Consider the following 15,790-nt stretch of genomic DNA (forward strand, 5'->3'; position numbering starts at 1 on the left):
TTACAAGGGTTGGAATCAACCTCTTCCAAACTCTTGTTAATGCTGCTATTTATTTTGACCTCCTTCCAGAAATCATGAGTGTTCTTAGTGGCATCTGGAATAGTTAATACTTTCCGGCAGGTTTTTAATTTACTTTGCCTGGATGCATCAGAGGAATTACTATCTATGGCAGCTATAGCCTTATGAAATGTGTTTCTTAAATAATAAGACTTGAAAGTTGAAATTACTCCTGATCCATTGGCTGCAGAATAAATGTTATGTTAGCAGGCATGAAAGCAACATTAATCTCCTGTACATCTCTTTCAGAGCTGGTGGGTGACTAGGTGCATTGTCAATGAGCAGTAAATTTTGAAAGGAATCTTTTCTTCTGAGCAGTAAGTCTCAACAGTGGGCTTAAAATATTCAGTTAATCATGGTGTAAACAGATGTGCTATCACCCAGGCTTTGTTGCTCCATTTACAGAGCACAGACAGTAGATTTATCATAATTCTTAAGAGCCCCAGGATTTTCAGAATGGTAAAGGAGAACTGGCTTCAACTTAAAGTCACCAGCTGCATTAGACCCTAACAAGAAAGTCAACCTGTCCTTTGAATCTCTGAAGCCAGGCATTGTTTTTTCATCTCTGGCTATGAAAGTCCTAGATGGCATTTTCCTTCAGCATAAGGCTGTTTCATCTACTCTGAAAATCTATTGTTTAGTGTAGCTACTTTCACCAATGATGTTAGCAAGAGCTTCTGGATAACTTGCTGCAACTTCTGAATCAGCACTTGCTGCTCCATCTTGCATTTTTATGTTCTGAATACAGCGACTTTCCTTAAACCTTATGAGCCAACTTCTGCCAGCTTCAAACTTTCTTCTGTAGCTTCCTCACCTCTCTTAGGCTTCCTAGAATCAAAGAGAATTAGGGCCTTGCTCTGAATTAGGGTTTTGCTTAAAGATTGTTGTGGCAGGTTTGATCTTCTATCCAGACCACTCAAACTTACTCCATATGAGCAATAAGACTGTTTTGCTTTCTTGTCACTTGCATGTTTACTGGAGCGCCCTTTTCATTTCTTTCAAGAACTTTTCCTTTGCATTCACAGCTTGGCTAACTGGCACAAGAGGGCTAACTTTCGTCCCATTTTGGCTTTTGACATGTCTTTCTCACCAAGCTCAAACATTTTTAGCTTTTGATTCTAAGTTAAAGATGTACTATTCTCCCTCAACTGAACACCTACAGGACATTGTAGGGTTATTAATTAGCCTAATTTCAATATTGTTGTGTCTCAGAAAATAGGGACACCCCAGGAGAGGGAAAGACAGAGGAAAGCAAGTGGAATGAATTAGTCAGAATACACACAACATTTATCAAGTTTGCTTTCTTATATAGATGCAGTTTGAGGTGCACTAAAACAATTACAATAGTAATGTCAAAGATCACCAATCATAGATCACCATAATAAATATAATGAAGGGTTTTGCAGTAATTACCAAAATGAGATGCAGAGACATGAAGCAAACACTGCTATTGAAAAGATGGTGCTGACAGACTTGCTTGACACAGGGTTGCCACAGACCCTCAATATCTGTGAAGTGCAATGAAATGAAGCACAAAACAAGGTATGCCTGTATGTTGCCAGATAGCCCCCTAGATACCCACCAACAATGTGTATGAGAGTTAATTTTCTGCCACCTTCCCAATTACAGACATACATTTTATTTTTTGTTAATTTGATAGGGAATGTTGTGGTTATTTTAATTTGCATGTTTTTGACTGCCAGTAACAAGTGGTAGTCATATGTTAGTGACTATTTCATATGTTACTGACCATTGTATTTCGAAACAAAGTATTCGATGGTACCTTTAAAGCCAAGTGGAAAATCCTATGCAGCCACATTGTGTTTGTCCTTGTGTTACATGATAATTTGCACCACCACCCCCCCACACCATCCACACACCCTACCCCTCCAGGCAGAAAGGAAAACTATCCCTTCCCTCTTTCTCTAAGGAAGAGCAGTTTATTTTTCCTCTACTTCCCCTAGTTTTCATAGACATTGAGGTTTTTTTATAAAAGGACTTTCAAATCATTGTTCAGAGAATATGGATCCTTGTGCAAAGAGATTATGAAATAAAGGATAGTGGAGAATCGTCCCCTCCTTGCCTCTGTGAAGGACTAGGTTGAAGCAAAAATTGAAACAAGAGAAGACTGACATTATGAACAGTCCCCATTCAGCCTCTCTCCTCACATCACCTCCCTCTTCTCCAGGTAGCTGCTCATCCTCAGTCACTGCCTCTCCCTGAAAACCCTACCCAAACCTGAGGGCCCACCTTTCATGCTTCAAAATTAGCCCCTCTAGTTCCTCTGCAGTAAAAATTCTACCCACTTCAGTGCAGCTAATGTCAACCATAAATTGGCCTTTATAGGGAGGAAGATTTTCGTTTATGATTTAAACCTGAGAGAATTGAAAAGCGGATATAGGAAAAGAAGGAATTTTTTTTCTCTTTTTGTTCCCTCTGCGTTTCTTTTTCCTCCCTCTTCCTTTCCCTCCCTCTAAACTTTATCTTAACTCCTTTCATCTTCCTCTTCATTTATTTACTTCCTAGCCTGGATATCTTTTCAAATTTAACTGGCAATAATACAAAATGCATTAATATTTCTTACCTCTTATTTATTCAAAACATATTAGTGGCTACCGTGTTCCAGGCACTGTAATTGAATAGAGTTTTATAGTCTTTGTTGTTAAAGAGTGGTAGTTTGCTATTTTTTATTAAAAATGTTAAAAATACCCTTTGTGTAACATTTTAGAGGAAAATTACTCCTTGCATAACTGATCCTTCACGGAAAACTATTCTGGAGTATTGTATACTCACAGATGCATTCTTTTATGTTACTTTTTGGTAGTATACTTAAGTTTCTGAGGATTTTTTCTTTCCCTTTCAAGAACCACTGACATCTTTTAACCTACTCTCTTTTAGCAATGTTAAAACTGCATGTGAAATTCTATTAGAGTTTTAAGACAGGAAATTTTGCTAGATGTAATTTTCTCATGCTACTATTGAAAAGCAATGACAGTAATATTTTCTAGTATTTTACCTATGTCTATATTGATAGGTGTTTTTCTAGAACAATTTTTATACTGCTTTATGTACAGAGATCAGAATCTCCTGGGTGCATCATATTATCCCAGTCTATCTCAGTTGAGGATTTTGTTTGGCTGGAAGTTACAGAACCTGATTGCAGAAGCTTGGGGATTTATTTTTCTCATTACAACAAGTCCAGAGGGAAAGAGTCCAGGGCTGGTACAGCAGATTCTTGATAACAACATCCCAAGCTCCCCTTGGCTTTCTTTTCTGCAACAGTTAGTATGAATCTTTCATCCTAATACTCATTCCATGTCTAGCTTTACATCTGCATTTCATGCAGGAAGAAAGGAGAAAGGGCAAGGAATAAGGAGGTGTGCCTGTATGAGAAAACATATCTTGCCTTGAAATTCCCAGTAGACCTCTCTCTGGTCATGTCTCATTGGTTGGAAGTGTATCACATGGTCATTTACAGTCTCAGAGGTGTCAAAGGAAAGCCAATATTTTACCCTGAACAAAATTAGAATGTGTTAGAAAGGGAAAAAAGTAGAATGAATATTAGTACCTAGCTGTGTCTTCCAGTTTTAAACTTCAGAGGATAAAATTTCCTCAGCAGTGATAGTGAAAAGCACATCAAAATGCCATTTAATTGTTGAACTCTTTAATCCATCTTGAATTAATTTTTGTATAAGGTGTAAGGAAGGGATGCAGTTTCAGCTTTCTACATATGGCTAGCCAGTTTTCCCAGCACCATTTATTAAATAGGGAATCCTTTCCCCATTTCTTGTTTTTGTCAGGTTTGTCAAAGATCAGATAGTTGTAGATATGAGGCATTATTTCTGATGGCTCTGTTCTGTTCCATTGATCTATGTCTCTGTTGTGGTACCAGTACCATGCTGTTTTGGTTACTGTAGCCTTGTAGTATAGTTTGAAGTCAGGTAGCATGATGCCTCCAGCTTTGTTCTTTTGGCTTAGGATTGACTTGGTGATGCGGGCTCTTTTCTGGTTCCATATAAACTTTAAATTAATTCAAGATGGATTAAAGACTTAAATGTTAGACCTAAAACCATTAAAATCCTACAAGAAAACCTAGGCAATACCATTCAGGACATAGGCCTGGGCAAGGACTTCATGTCTAAAACACCAAAAGCATGGCAACAAAAGCCAAAATTGACAAATGGGATCTAATTAAACTAAAGAGCTTCTGCACAGCAAAAGAAACTACCATCAGAGTGAACAGGCAACCTACAGAATGGGAGAAAATTTTTGCAACCTACTTATCTGACAAAGGGTAATATCCAGAATCTACAATGAACTCCAACAAATTTACAAGAAAAAAACAACCCCATCAAAAAGTGGGCAAAGGACATGAACAGACACTTCTCAAAAGAAGACATTTATGCAGCCAAAAAACACATGAAAAAATGCTCATCATCACTGGCTATCAGAGAAATGCAAATTAAAACCACAGTGAGATACCATCTCACATCAGTTAGAATGGCCATCATTAAAAAGTCAGGAAACAACAGGTGCTGGAGAGGACGTGGAGAAATAGGAACACTTTTACACTGTTGGTGGGACTGTAAACTAGTTCAACTATTGTGGAAGTCAGTGTGGCGATTCCTCAGGGATCTAGAACTAGAAATACCATTTGACCCAGCCATCCCATTACTGGGTATATACCCAAAGGACTATAAATCATGCTGCTGTAAAGACATATGCACATGTATGTTTATTGGGGCACTATTCACAATAGCAAAGAGTTGGAACCAACCCAAATGTCCAACAACGATAGACTGGATTAAGAAAATGTGGCACATATACACCATGGAATACTATGCAGCCATAAAAAATGATGAGTTCATGTCCTTTGTAGGGACATGGATGAAACTGGAAAACATCATTCTCAGTACACTACCTCAAGGACAAAAAACCAAACACTGCATGTTCTCACTCATAGGTGGGAATTGAACAGTGGGAACTCATGGACACAGGAAGGGGAACATCACACTCTGGGGACTGTTGTGGGGTGGGGGGAGGGGGGAGGGACAGCATTAGGAGATATATCTAATGCTAAATGACCAGTTAATGGGTGCAGCAAAACAACATGGCACATGGATACATATGTAACAAACCTGCACATTGTGCACATGTACCCTAAAACCTAAAGTATAATAATTAAAAAAAAAAAAAATTGTTGAACTCTATAACCTTGCTTGTGGCCTTCGCTTTCATGGTTTTAATTATCAAGCGTGTAATCAAGAGAAAGACAATGCATTTGTGACCATTAATCAGAAGAAAAACTGTGTTTTGAATCATTTTTGTTAAAGGGGTCAGAAGAAATTTATAAGGCAGAACAAATTTGTATAAAAATTATTTAATTATATACAAAATTAAAGCCAACTGGATATTTCAGGCTGGCCTTCACAGGGTTTTTATGACTTGGTAGGGTCAAGGGGCTCTGGGAAGTGGTCCAAACTTGGCAGGTTTAGAAATGTGAGCGACGAGTGATCAGATTCTGGGGTTCTCACCAGTAGAACCCACTTGGTAATCTTTATAGACTCTAATGTTGTTGCATTAATTTTACAATAGAAATGAGAATTGCAGTCAGCCCTCCATCTCTGCAGGTTTTGCATTTGTGAATTCAAACAACTTCCTATAGAAAATATTTTGAAATAAATAACATAGGACAACAAAAATACAAATAAAAATATAGCATAACTATTTATATAGCATTTACCTTGTATTAGGTATTATAAATAAGTTAGAGATGATTTAAAGCATACAGGAGGATGTGCATAGGTCATTTGCAGACACTACACCATTTTCTATGAGACACTTTAGTATCCATACAGTTTGGTATCCATGGAGGTCCTGGAACCAGTCCCCTGCAGATACTGAGAGATGACTGTATTTAGTAATAGGACCTTTTGGGGCAATGTTGATTACTTTTAATTACATATATGTACACATATATACACATATACACAATATATACATATATACACATATATATACATATATATGTATATATATACACTCATTGTAAAAATGCAGTGATTTTATTACAGTTAAAGCTAAAGTCCCCTTTGACACTAACCTCCAATTGCAGCATCCTCTTCAGTTTGGTCTACGTGTGGGCCTTTAGGCTTTTTTTCTCGAGAGAGAGCACACGCACAAGAGAGGGGGTAGTATTGTTTGAAGTCTGTTCGTGTTTATATAATGGTATCATATGGTATGTATCATAGTGCAACTTGCTTTTTTCACTCAATAATATATGTTGGAGGTAAAACTACTTTATTTGTGTCTACTATGCATAGAAACTCCTTCTTCACCCCAAGCTCTTGGAGAAGTAAGATAGCATAGATATCCTTAGATTCCTAACAGAATGCAAGTTTTTCCATGTGGGGGTTGTGTGCTATGATTGACACCTGAGTAGCTGGTCGGGGGCACCGGTCAACTGCAGTTAATGTGAACTTAGAGCCAGTGCTGAAACTTTAAAGTGGGCATGTGTTTTCTTCCTCACTTCGTCACATATACCTCAATCTACTGACCATTTTGACTTGGAGGTTGTTCTTTTTTTTTTTTTTTTTTTTTGAGACGGAGTCTCGCTCTGTCACCCAGGCTGGAGTGCAGTGGCGCAATCTCGGCTCACTGCAAGCTCTGCCTCCTGGGTTCACGCCATTCTCCTGCCTCAGCCTCTCCAAGTAGCTGGGACTACAGGCGCCCGCCACCACGCCCGGCTAATTTTTTGTATTTTTAGTAGAGACGGGGTTTCACCGTGGTCTCGATCTCCTGACCTCGTGATCCGCCCGCCTCGGTCTCCCAAAGTGCTGGGATTACAAGCGTGAGCCACCGCGCCGGGCCTGGTTGTTCTTGATAATAGTTGTCATCTCATACAGGTGAGCCTAGATTTAAATATAGGGGAAAAGTAGGTGAAAACCATGTGTTTGCTTCTAATACCACCATGCATTTTATGCAGGACTGTGATCTATAATGTAATCACTTAATGCTCTTTCAGCAAATAATGTATTGAGTATCTAACAGGGACCAGATACTATTTTAGGCAGTCTGGAAAAACAGAGATGATCCGCTAAAGGCCTTGTTTTCATGGAGCATATATCCTAATTGTAGACGTGAACAATAGGAAAGTTAATAAATATATAGTATAATGCCACACAGTGAGATGTACCACAAAGGAAAATAATTAGAATGAGAAAGTGAAGAATAATTGGGGGTAGAGGGAACTACTTTAGATGACATTGCCACTGATGGTCTCTCTGCAGAGGCCTGAATAAATCTATAGCCCTTAATCTAGTGTATGACAGATGTTTAATAAACATTGTAATAAGCTCTTAAATAAATTAGAGAAACAGTAGGGACAAACACAAAGTATAATAGTAGTACAAGGGAAAGGAAAGATCATCTCTGTCTGGATTAGGAGAAGCTCCAGTAGGATGATTAAGATGAGACTGAAAAATAAGTAGGTATTGGTCAGAGGCAACAGTAGAGAAAGGCCTTCCAAGCATAGGTAATAGTGTGTGTACTATTTCAAATGAGAGAGATATGAAAGAGCATGTCAGTTTCCTATTGCTGAAAAAACATTACCACAATCTTAGTGACTTAAACAATCCAAGTTTATGATCTTACAATTCTGGAGGTCAGACATCCAAAATAACAGCAAGCTGTGGGCAGGGCTGAATTCCTTTGGAGCCTCTATGGGAGAATCTGTTTCGTTTCCTTTTCTAGCATCTAGAGGCTACGTGCATTCTTTGGGTCATGGTTTTATTCCTCTATCTTCAACGCCAGAAGCGTGACATCTTCAAACCTTCCTGCTTTCTGACCTCTGCTTCTGTCATCACATCTCTGATTCTGACCTTCCTGCCCTCTTCTAGTAAGGGCCCTTCTGATTATATTAGGCCCACCTGGATAAGCCAGGCTAATCTTTTACATAACATCAGCTGATTAGCAATCTAAATTATCTTTGCCACCTTAATTCCCCTTTGCCACATAACATAACATAATCATAGGTTCTGAGGATTAGGACCTACATGGACATCTTTGAGGCACTATTTTTCTGCCTTTCACAAGCATTGTCCGTTCAGGGATCTGCAAATAGTTTGGGAATGCTCAAGGGTAATGTACAAATAAGGTAATAGGTAATGAAGGGGCTAGACAGTCGAGAGCTAGATTGTCCTGGAGAGCAATTAGAAATAATTTGGTAGGTCAGGGAGTTCTGTGATGTATTTGGGTGTTTGAGACATCACTTATCCAGGCAATTGTGTGATGGTAGCTGCGCTAGAAGAGCAGATAAAAGGATATTGATAAAATTCTACATATAGGATATGGAAGGAGTGAATTATATAATACCCTGCAGCTGTCGGAGAGGTTAGGCATAAAAGGGACCAAGGGGAAGCAGGTGAACCTCTTACATCAAGTCCAGGTATGTAGGATGGGAAAGTAGACTCCCAAATTTTGTCAGAAAATTGACAAATCTTAAATTTAAGCATGTCCAAAATGGCAAGTCATGTAGGAGGACAAATGGTAAGTCTTTCCAAAGCAGAGGATTACTTTCATTATTCTTTCTTTATGGATCCCACATTCAAGGGGAAAAATTAGAGGCAAAACAGTATTTCTTCATAACTAAGTACTTAGTTTCCCTAAGGTGATTTGTCAAAACTCAAAACTCCCAGTCATAGTTTCTGGTCAGAATTTCTGACACAGTCAGTGGAAGCTGTGTGAATTCGTCTATTTCCCCCCCAAAAACTCTGGATAATACCCATTTTTATGTAGCATATACCTAATTTATGCCTTTTCTCTTGGGGTTTTGGAATTATTAAAATAGTTTGGAGGATATAGAGGGAGTAAGGGCATGAGAGGCTCCACTGCAGTTACCTTCACTCTCTGTGGGGCTCTGAAGTCCCACGGAAACTGGGCCCTTTTAGGTTGTTTGTTGTGGTTAACTCTTTTCTTTCTCCCGGACTGTGTTCCCCAGACTGGAAAAGCCTATGGGATGTATAGATCTGTATTTGAATTATTTTATTAGCAAGGTTGATTGAGACTCTCTACTTTGAGCTGTTTTAAAAATAGAGAAAATCACATAGGTTGACTATATGGGGAACTGGTTCATAAGCAAATTTATATGAATTATAAAGAAGGCAGAGATTTGATAGATTTTATTTTTCTGATTATGAATTTTATTTAATTTCTGTCTTTGATTCTTGTACTGGTTGAATGAATATATATATATATATGTATACATGCCATTTTCAGTCATTAAAGGCATGTGTGTGTGTATATGTGTACATATGTGAACACACAAATAGAATGATATGGAAAGATAGCCAAGTTACATTATTAAATAACTTGTGGAATTGTATATATGCCATTATTATACCTATATAAAATTGGATATATATAAGTACTTACAAATGCATAGAAATTCTTTGAAATAATACAAAATAAAACCTTGAAAATGACTACCAGGGCTAAATGCACCTGCTCCTCCAGCTCTTCTGTTAGAGGTAAGTAGGACTGAAAATCTTAGTTCTTACCACACTATTTTCTATACAGTTTATTATTTTAACCAGTACATTTGTAACTAAAGAATAGTTTAAACTAAATTATTTACTTATTTCCCACAGAGCATTAAAAAATGACCTGGTGAATATTCTAATGTTAACATTTTAAAGTTCTATACAGTGCAACAAGTGTATTTTAATATAGTCTGCCTTTTAGTAGAAGGTTAGTAAGAATCAATTCAGTATCAATATCATGAATTACACTTACATATGTTTATATCTTAAAGGATTCTTGATGTCATGAAATCCAGTTTCTTTTTTAATTGGTAAAATAGGCATACCATGGTAGTGTTTTTCCAGAATATAGTAAAATAGCTATTGCCTCTGCTTAGTACTTTTAAAACTGTGTTTTTCTTCTTCCTATAAAATAAGAAAAATTTAGAAATTATGCTCAAGCATAAAGTAGTAATCAAAATTAAGTATAATCCTACTACCCAGAAATTGCCAGTGTTAAATATTTGCTGTGCAGAATTAGACTAGTTTCTTTCTATTCAATTTTTTTTAAATTTCCTGTAATCAACTTTGGTAGGTTTTTTTTACAGTCTATGTCCTACAAACTTCTTATGTAGTTTATTCCTTGATATTTTGTTTTTCATTTGTTTTGAGTGAGATCTTTCCCATTATATTTGAATTGGTCATATTTATTATGTGACTGAGCACTTTGTTTAACCATTTATATTAGTTCTAATAGTACATCTTTTGGTTCCATTAGTTTTTTCAGGACAATAAATTTATCTTACACAAACTACGGTGCATAATGTTTTATAATGAAATTGATATGTAACACTCTGCTTAAAATTTAAAAATGAATTCTGGATGTTAGAAAAATACTGCTTCAGCTGGACTTTGGCCATAATATTTGAATGAAAATGTTATGGGATCTTTCATATGAAAATGGCCAAGATCACATACCTAGTCAGTAGCAAAAGAACTTTAGTTTCAAAATCTTTCATTATAATACAAGAATCTCTAAAAATGAAGGCTTATTTTATAATCAATATCATGGCCAACTTTTATTATTTGATAAATTAATTTTTTTACAATAATTTGATACCACATCCAAGATGTTTCTACATGTATATATTTTTAAAATTTAATTTAATTTAATTTTAAGTGCCGGGATATATGTGCAGGACATGCAGGTTTGTTACATAGGTAAATGTGTGCTGCACGTATGGTTTGCTGCACATATCAACCCATCACCTAGGTATTAAGCCCCACTTGCATTAGCTATCTATCCTGATACTCTCCCTCCACTAACCCCCTGACAGGCCAACCTCAGGCCAGTATCCCTGATGAATATTGATGTAAAAATCCTCAGTAAAATACTGGCAAACTGAATCCAACAGCACATCAAAAAGGCTTATCCACCATGATCAAGTCGGCTTCATCCCCAGGATGAAAGGCTGGTTCAACAAATTAATAAACGTAATTCATCACATAAACAGAACTAAAGGCAAAACCAGATGATTATCTCAATAGACACAGAAAAGTCCTTTGATAAAATTCAACATCCTTTCATGTTAAAAACTCTTAACAAATGATGTATTAATGAAACATACCTCAAAATAGTAAGAGCCGTTTATGACAAACCCACAGCTAATATCATACTGAATGGGCAAAAGCTGGAAGAATTCCCTTTGAAAACTGGCAGAAGACAAGGATGCCCTCTCCCACCATTCCTGTTCAACATCGTATTGGAAGTTCTGACCAGGGCAATCAGGCATGAGAAATATATGAAGAAATAAAGAATATTCAAATAGGAAGAAAGGAAGTAACACTGTCTGTGTGTGCAGACGACATGATCCTGTATCTTGAAAACCCCATTGTCGGCCGGGCGCGGTGGCTCACGCTTGTAATCCCAGCACTTTGGGAGGCCGAGGCGGGCGGATCACGAGGTCAGGAGATCGAGACCACGGTGAAACCCCGTCTCTACTAAAAATACAAAAAATTAGCTGGGCGTGGTGGCGGGCGCCTGTAGTCCCAGCTACTTGGAGAGGCTGAGGCAGGAGAATGGTGTGAACCCGGGAGGCGGAGCTTGCAGTGAGCCGAGATTGCGCCACTGCACTCCAGCCTGGGCGACAGAGTGAGACTCCGTCTCAAAAAAAAAAACAAAACCCGTTGTCTCAGCCCAAAAGCTTCTTTTTTTTTTTTTTTTTTTTTTGAGACAGAGTCTCACTCTATTGCCCAGGCTGGAGTGCAGTGGCGCAATCTCGGCTCACTGCAAGCTCCGCCTCCCGGGTTCACACCATTCTCCTGCCTCAGCCTCTCCGAGTAGCTGGGACTACAGGCGCCCGCCACCACGCCTGGGTAATTTTTTGTATTTTTAGTAGAGACAGGGTTTCACCGTGGTCTCGATCTCCTGACCTCGTGATCCGCCCGCCTCGGCCTCCCAAAGTGCTGGGATTACAAGCGTGAGCCACCGCGCCCGGCCAAGCTTCTTAAGTTGATAAGCAACTTCAGCAAAGTCTCAGGATACAAATCATTTGCAAAATCACAAGCATTCCTATACACCAACAATAGACAAGCAGAGAGCCAAATCATGAATAAACTCCCATTCACAGTTGCTACAAAGAGAATAAAATACCAGGAATACAGCTAACCATAGAAGTGAAGGACCTCTTCAAGTAAAACTACAAACCACTGCTCAAGGAAATAAGAGAGGACACAAACAAATGGAAAAACATTCCATGCTCATGGATAGGAGGAATCAATATTGTGAAAATGGCCATACTGCCCAAAGTAATTTATAGATTCAATGCTATTCCCATTCAACTACCATTGACATTCTTCACAGAATTAGAAAAAAAAAACTACTTTAAACTTTATATGGAACAAAAAAAGAGCCCGTATAGCCAAAACAATACTATTTCTACATATTGGTATTGTTTTTAACATCATTTCGCCTGGCAGAATCCTCATTATAGAAGACTCACCGTTATGGGGTGATTGACTAGTCTACATATTTATAATCAGTTTAGAGTTTAAATGCTATCCATATGTAGTACAACCTTAACCCTAAATATAATTGACTTTTTCCTTCCTCAATGTATTAAAAAAAGATTTTCTTAGAAAAGAGAAGAATAAGAATATTAACAGTGTTAAAAAAAAACAGCCTCCTTATATAAATGATCTCTGTCTTATTTTTTCACATCTCTAAAGAAGTCCTGATTTTTCCCTGTAGAGACTGGTCGTAAATAGATAAATATCATTTATTTATGTATTTTACAAAAGTTTAGATTCCCCATCAACTCTGTAATAATTAACTTTTCACTAAAATGTTTTTCAACCCTCTAGCAATAGTGACACTATCGTTCCATTATGTATCAAAGTGTTCTTCCTATGCCATAAGAAATTTCTTACAAAAGTATTAAGATATTTTCCATAATTGAGTAGATCTAAAAGGCTTAACATTTTGATAACATTCATAAGCAATTTCTAAAATGTCATTTAATGTGAATATGGAATAATTTATAAAACTGTTCTTAAATTATTTAACATAAAAAATTCTGTTCAAGTAGCAGTTATGCAGCCAACAGTATTTTAACTACAGGCTGAAGTGGCCACTTTGAATTTCTCACTAGTAAGCATAAAATGGAAATAGCCTGGATGATGTATACTTCTTTGGGAATCAGGAAATGTTGGTTTTAATACAGTTTCATAAATCCCTTATCTGAAATATGTGGAGCCAGATAGTTTTTAGGTTTTTCAGATTTTTAGAAATGGGATAAAGAACATATGCCCATTATTTTTTGAAACCCTGGTAGGGCCCAGGCATCATCCCATAATTAAACAGATTAATATTTTTACATAAATGTATGAACGTTCACATTCATAGTGTAAACTTCAGTTTGGGTCAGGTTTGCCACCAAATGATTGCAGCTCAGGTTGGGATTGGCCATGGTATTAATTATGAAATAAACCTTCATTTTCAGAGATTTTTGTATTATAATGTGAGATTTTGAAACTGAAAGTTCTGCTACTGACTAGGTGTATGATTTTGGTCATTTTTCTGAGCCTCAATCATCTCAAGTGCTAAAATGAGAACTGAACTAAGTAAATTACTTGTGAACTTTTCAGATTCTAAATCTGAATGTCTAATCATTTCTCTCATATAAGAGACATTACAATGAAATCAGTTTTATAATACCTCATTTTAATAACTCTTTAGTTCACAGGCCCTCAACATTTTTGAAAGGCAAGTAGAAATTATACATGATTTATATATAACAAAGTATGCAGGTTAGGAAGTATTTCCACTTGGTCTTCTAAATAGTTGGAACCAAATGAGGTTTCCAGTTCATGAAGACAGATTTGGCTACAACTTTGATTTCCAGAATATATTCTAATGTCAGATTTCTTATGGCCATAATTAAAATTTGAAGTACATACAGATGGTGAGAAACATGTTATGGCTTGCATGATTTTCTTCTGAAAACCAGGAGGAACAAATTAGACAGGGTTAGACCAAGGTAGCCAAAAGGGAATCTGCAAAACCCTATTTTGTTTCAGAACCTCAATGTTTGAGTCTCAATGCCAAGAAAAATGAGGCCTAAATCTAAAGGGACTGGCTCTCCAATGAAAGAAAACTACCCAACTAACCAATAAAAGGACAGGGGAGGTCTCCCATGAGATAAAGATGGCAAACTTGGACAGCTAAGCTATGGGTGGCAGAATTAAATGAAAACTAGGGAGGGGATGCAGTAGGCCAGAGCTAACAAACCAGCACAGATTTATTTCTGGAGGCGTGCTTTGTCTGGTACTTGTGTTATAAAAAGGAAAAAGGTATATTTGATTATCTTTGGGTGTGGAATGCTCTTCAGTTTTCCATATTTTCTGCCACTCCTATGGTCTTGCTCCTTGTCATTTCTCTCCTTTAACTTACTGATGGCTGCTGAGTGCATTTACATTTGCCACTCCTGTCTGTAGGTTATACTCTTAAAGCAGATTAAAATAAATGGGAAGGCTATGGTAGGGAGGGGGAGGCTATAGTAAGGACTTAGGAATTCTTGGTAACTTGGCAGAGTTTCCAAAAGTCATGGACCTTAACTATCTTCTCCTCCTTTTAAGAAGGTTTAGGTTACTGAAAGGGCCACTAGACATGGGTAGTTCAACCTAGTGGATATGGAACACAAACTTTTGAAAAGTGAGTACTGTTATTTAAAGAGCCACCTGAAGAGCGTGGAGTGGAAGATGTTTCGCAGGCATCTATACCTGTGAAAGGGAGAAGAAGGAAGTGGGATTGGGCAGATGAAGACAACAACTTCAGTGCAGGTCCAACAAAGTCTAGGCCAGCGTGGCAGGAAGCTCCAGAGCAAATATTACATATCAGAGTGTCCTACATTGGGGCCAAATAGCTTTACACCCCTGCCTTGTTCAGTCATTGGGTATGGGCTGCCCCAGAAAGCATATGCCTTTGGACGAGGCTCTTCTCTGGAGCTGAGTCCTAACCTGAAGGGGATGACAGCTGGAGGCTATTCGCAGACTGCATTCCCACAGCAAGGCAGCGAGTCCTTTGATCTGGCTGGTGCATCTCTGTATCTACCAAAAGTGCCATATTACTTGTAATAGAAGTAGTGAATAATTTATTCTTCAATTTAGGTAATTTCTTTCCTCCCAGGAACACAAAATAAAACACATAACAACTTTCTAATAACAAATGTTTTATCAGTCACTGGAACAATCCAGCGGAGGAGGATTAAGAGGGAAAAAATAGAAAGGACAGGACCAAGAACAAGAAAGGCACAGAAGAAACACTAACAGAGGGAGGCTTCAAGCAAATTTTAATAAAATTAAAAGCATTATGGCACCCAGTCCTGGGTCTTATTTTTAAAAATACTTCAAGTAACACAGCTTTAAAAACATTTATAAAATAATATTATGAAATATTAGTTCTCTCTTGTTTCCTTAACAGATACAGAAAACATGAATCAAAGAGACCGAACATTCATGACAATTCAGAGAAATGATAGCTCAGGTATTTTTCCTACTTCCAACTCTGTTTTATTATTTACAGTGGATTATGTACTTTTGAAATGATATACAATTGGAATGTTGATTTTTCAAAATTTTAATAATGGAAAGCTCACTTTCTGGTTACATTGAATGACTGGCCAGTTCTTTACAATGGGTTTGTTTTAATCCTCAAT

The 15,790-nt window shown here is 37.4% G+C and overlaps 1 protein-coding gene across 13 annotated transcripts in view; it reads left to right on the forward strand.

Annotated features, from left to right (window-relative positions):
- Window positions 1-15,790, forward strand: part of CCDC148 (coiled-coil domain containing 148) — a 315,736-nt gene that overhangs the window by 85,635 nt on the left and 214,311 nt on the right. For 4 of the 13 annotated variants that reach the window (XM_055292046.2, XM_063646011.1, XM_055292047.2 and 1 more), the window contains exon 2: window positions 15,556-15,618. The exons of 7 other annotated variants lie outside the window; for them this stretch is intronic. In XM_055292046.2, the coding sequence (XP_055148021.1) occupies window positions 15,556-15,618 (63 nt within the window). Of the gene's footprint in view, window positions 1-9,480; window positions 9,585-15,555; window positions 15,619-15,790 lie in introns of those variants that run through there. 2 more of the 13 variants (XM_055292045.2, XM_055292048.2) reach the window with 2 other exon arrangements.

This window comes from Symphalangus syndactylus, chromosome 9, assembly GCF_028878055.3.
Source record: "Symphalangus syndactylus isolate Jambi chromosome 9, NHGRI_mSymSyn1-v2.1_pri, whole genome shotgun sequence".
Taxonomy (NCBI): Eukaryota; Metazoa; Chordata; class Mammalia; order Primates; family Hylobatidae; genus Symphalangus; species Symphalangus syndactylus.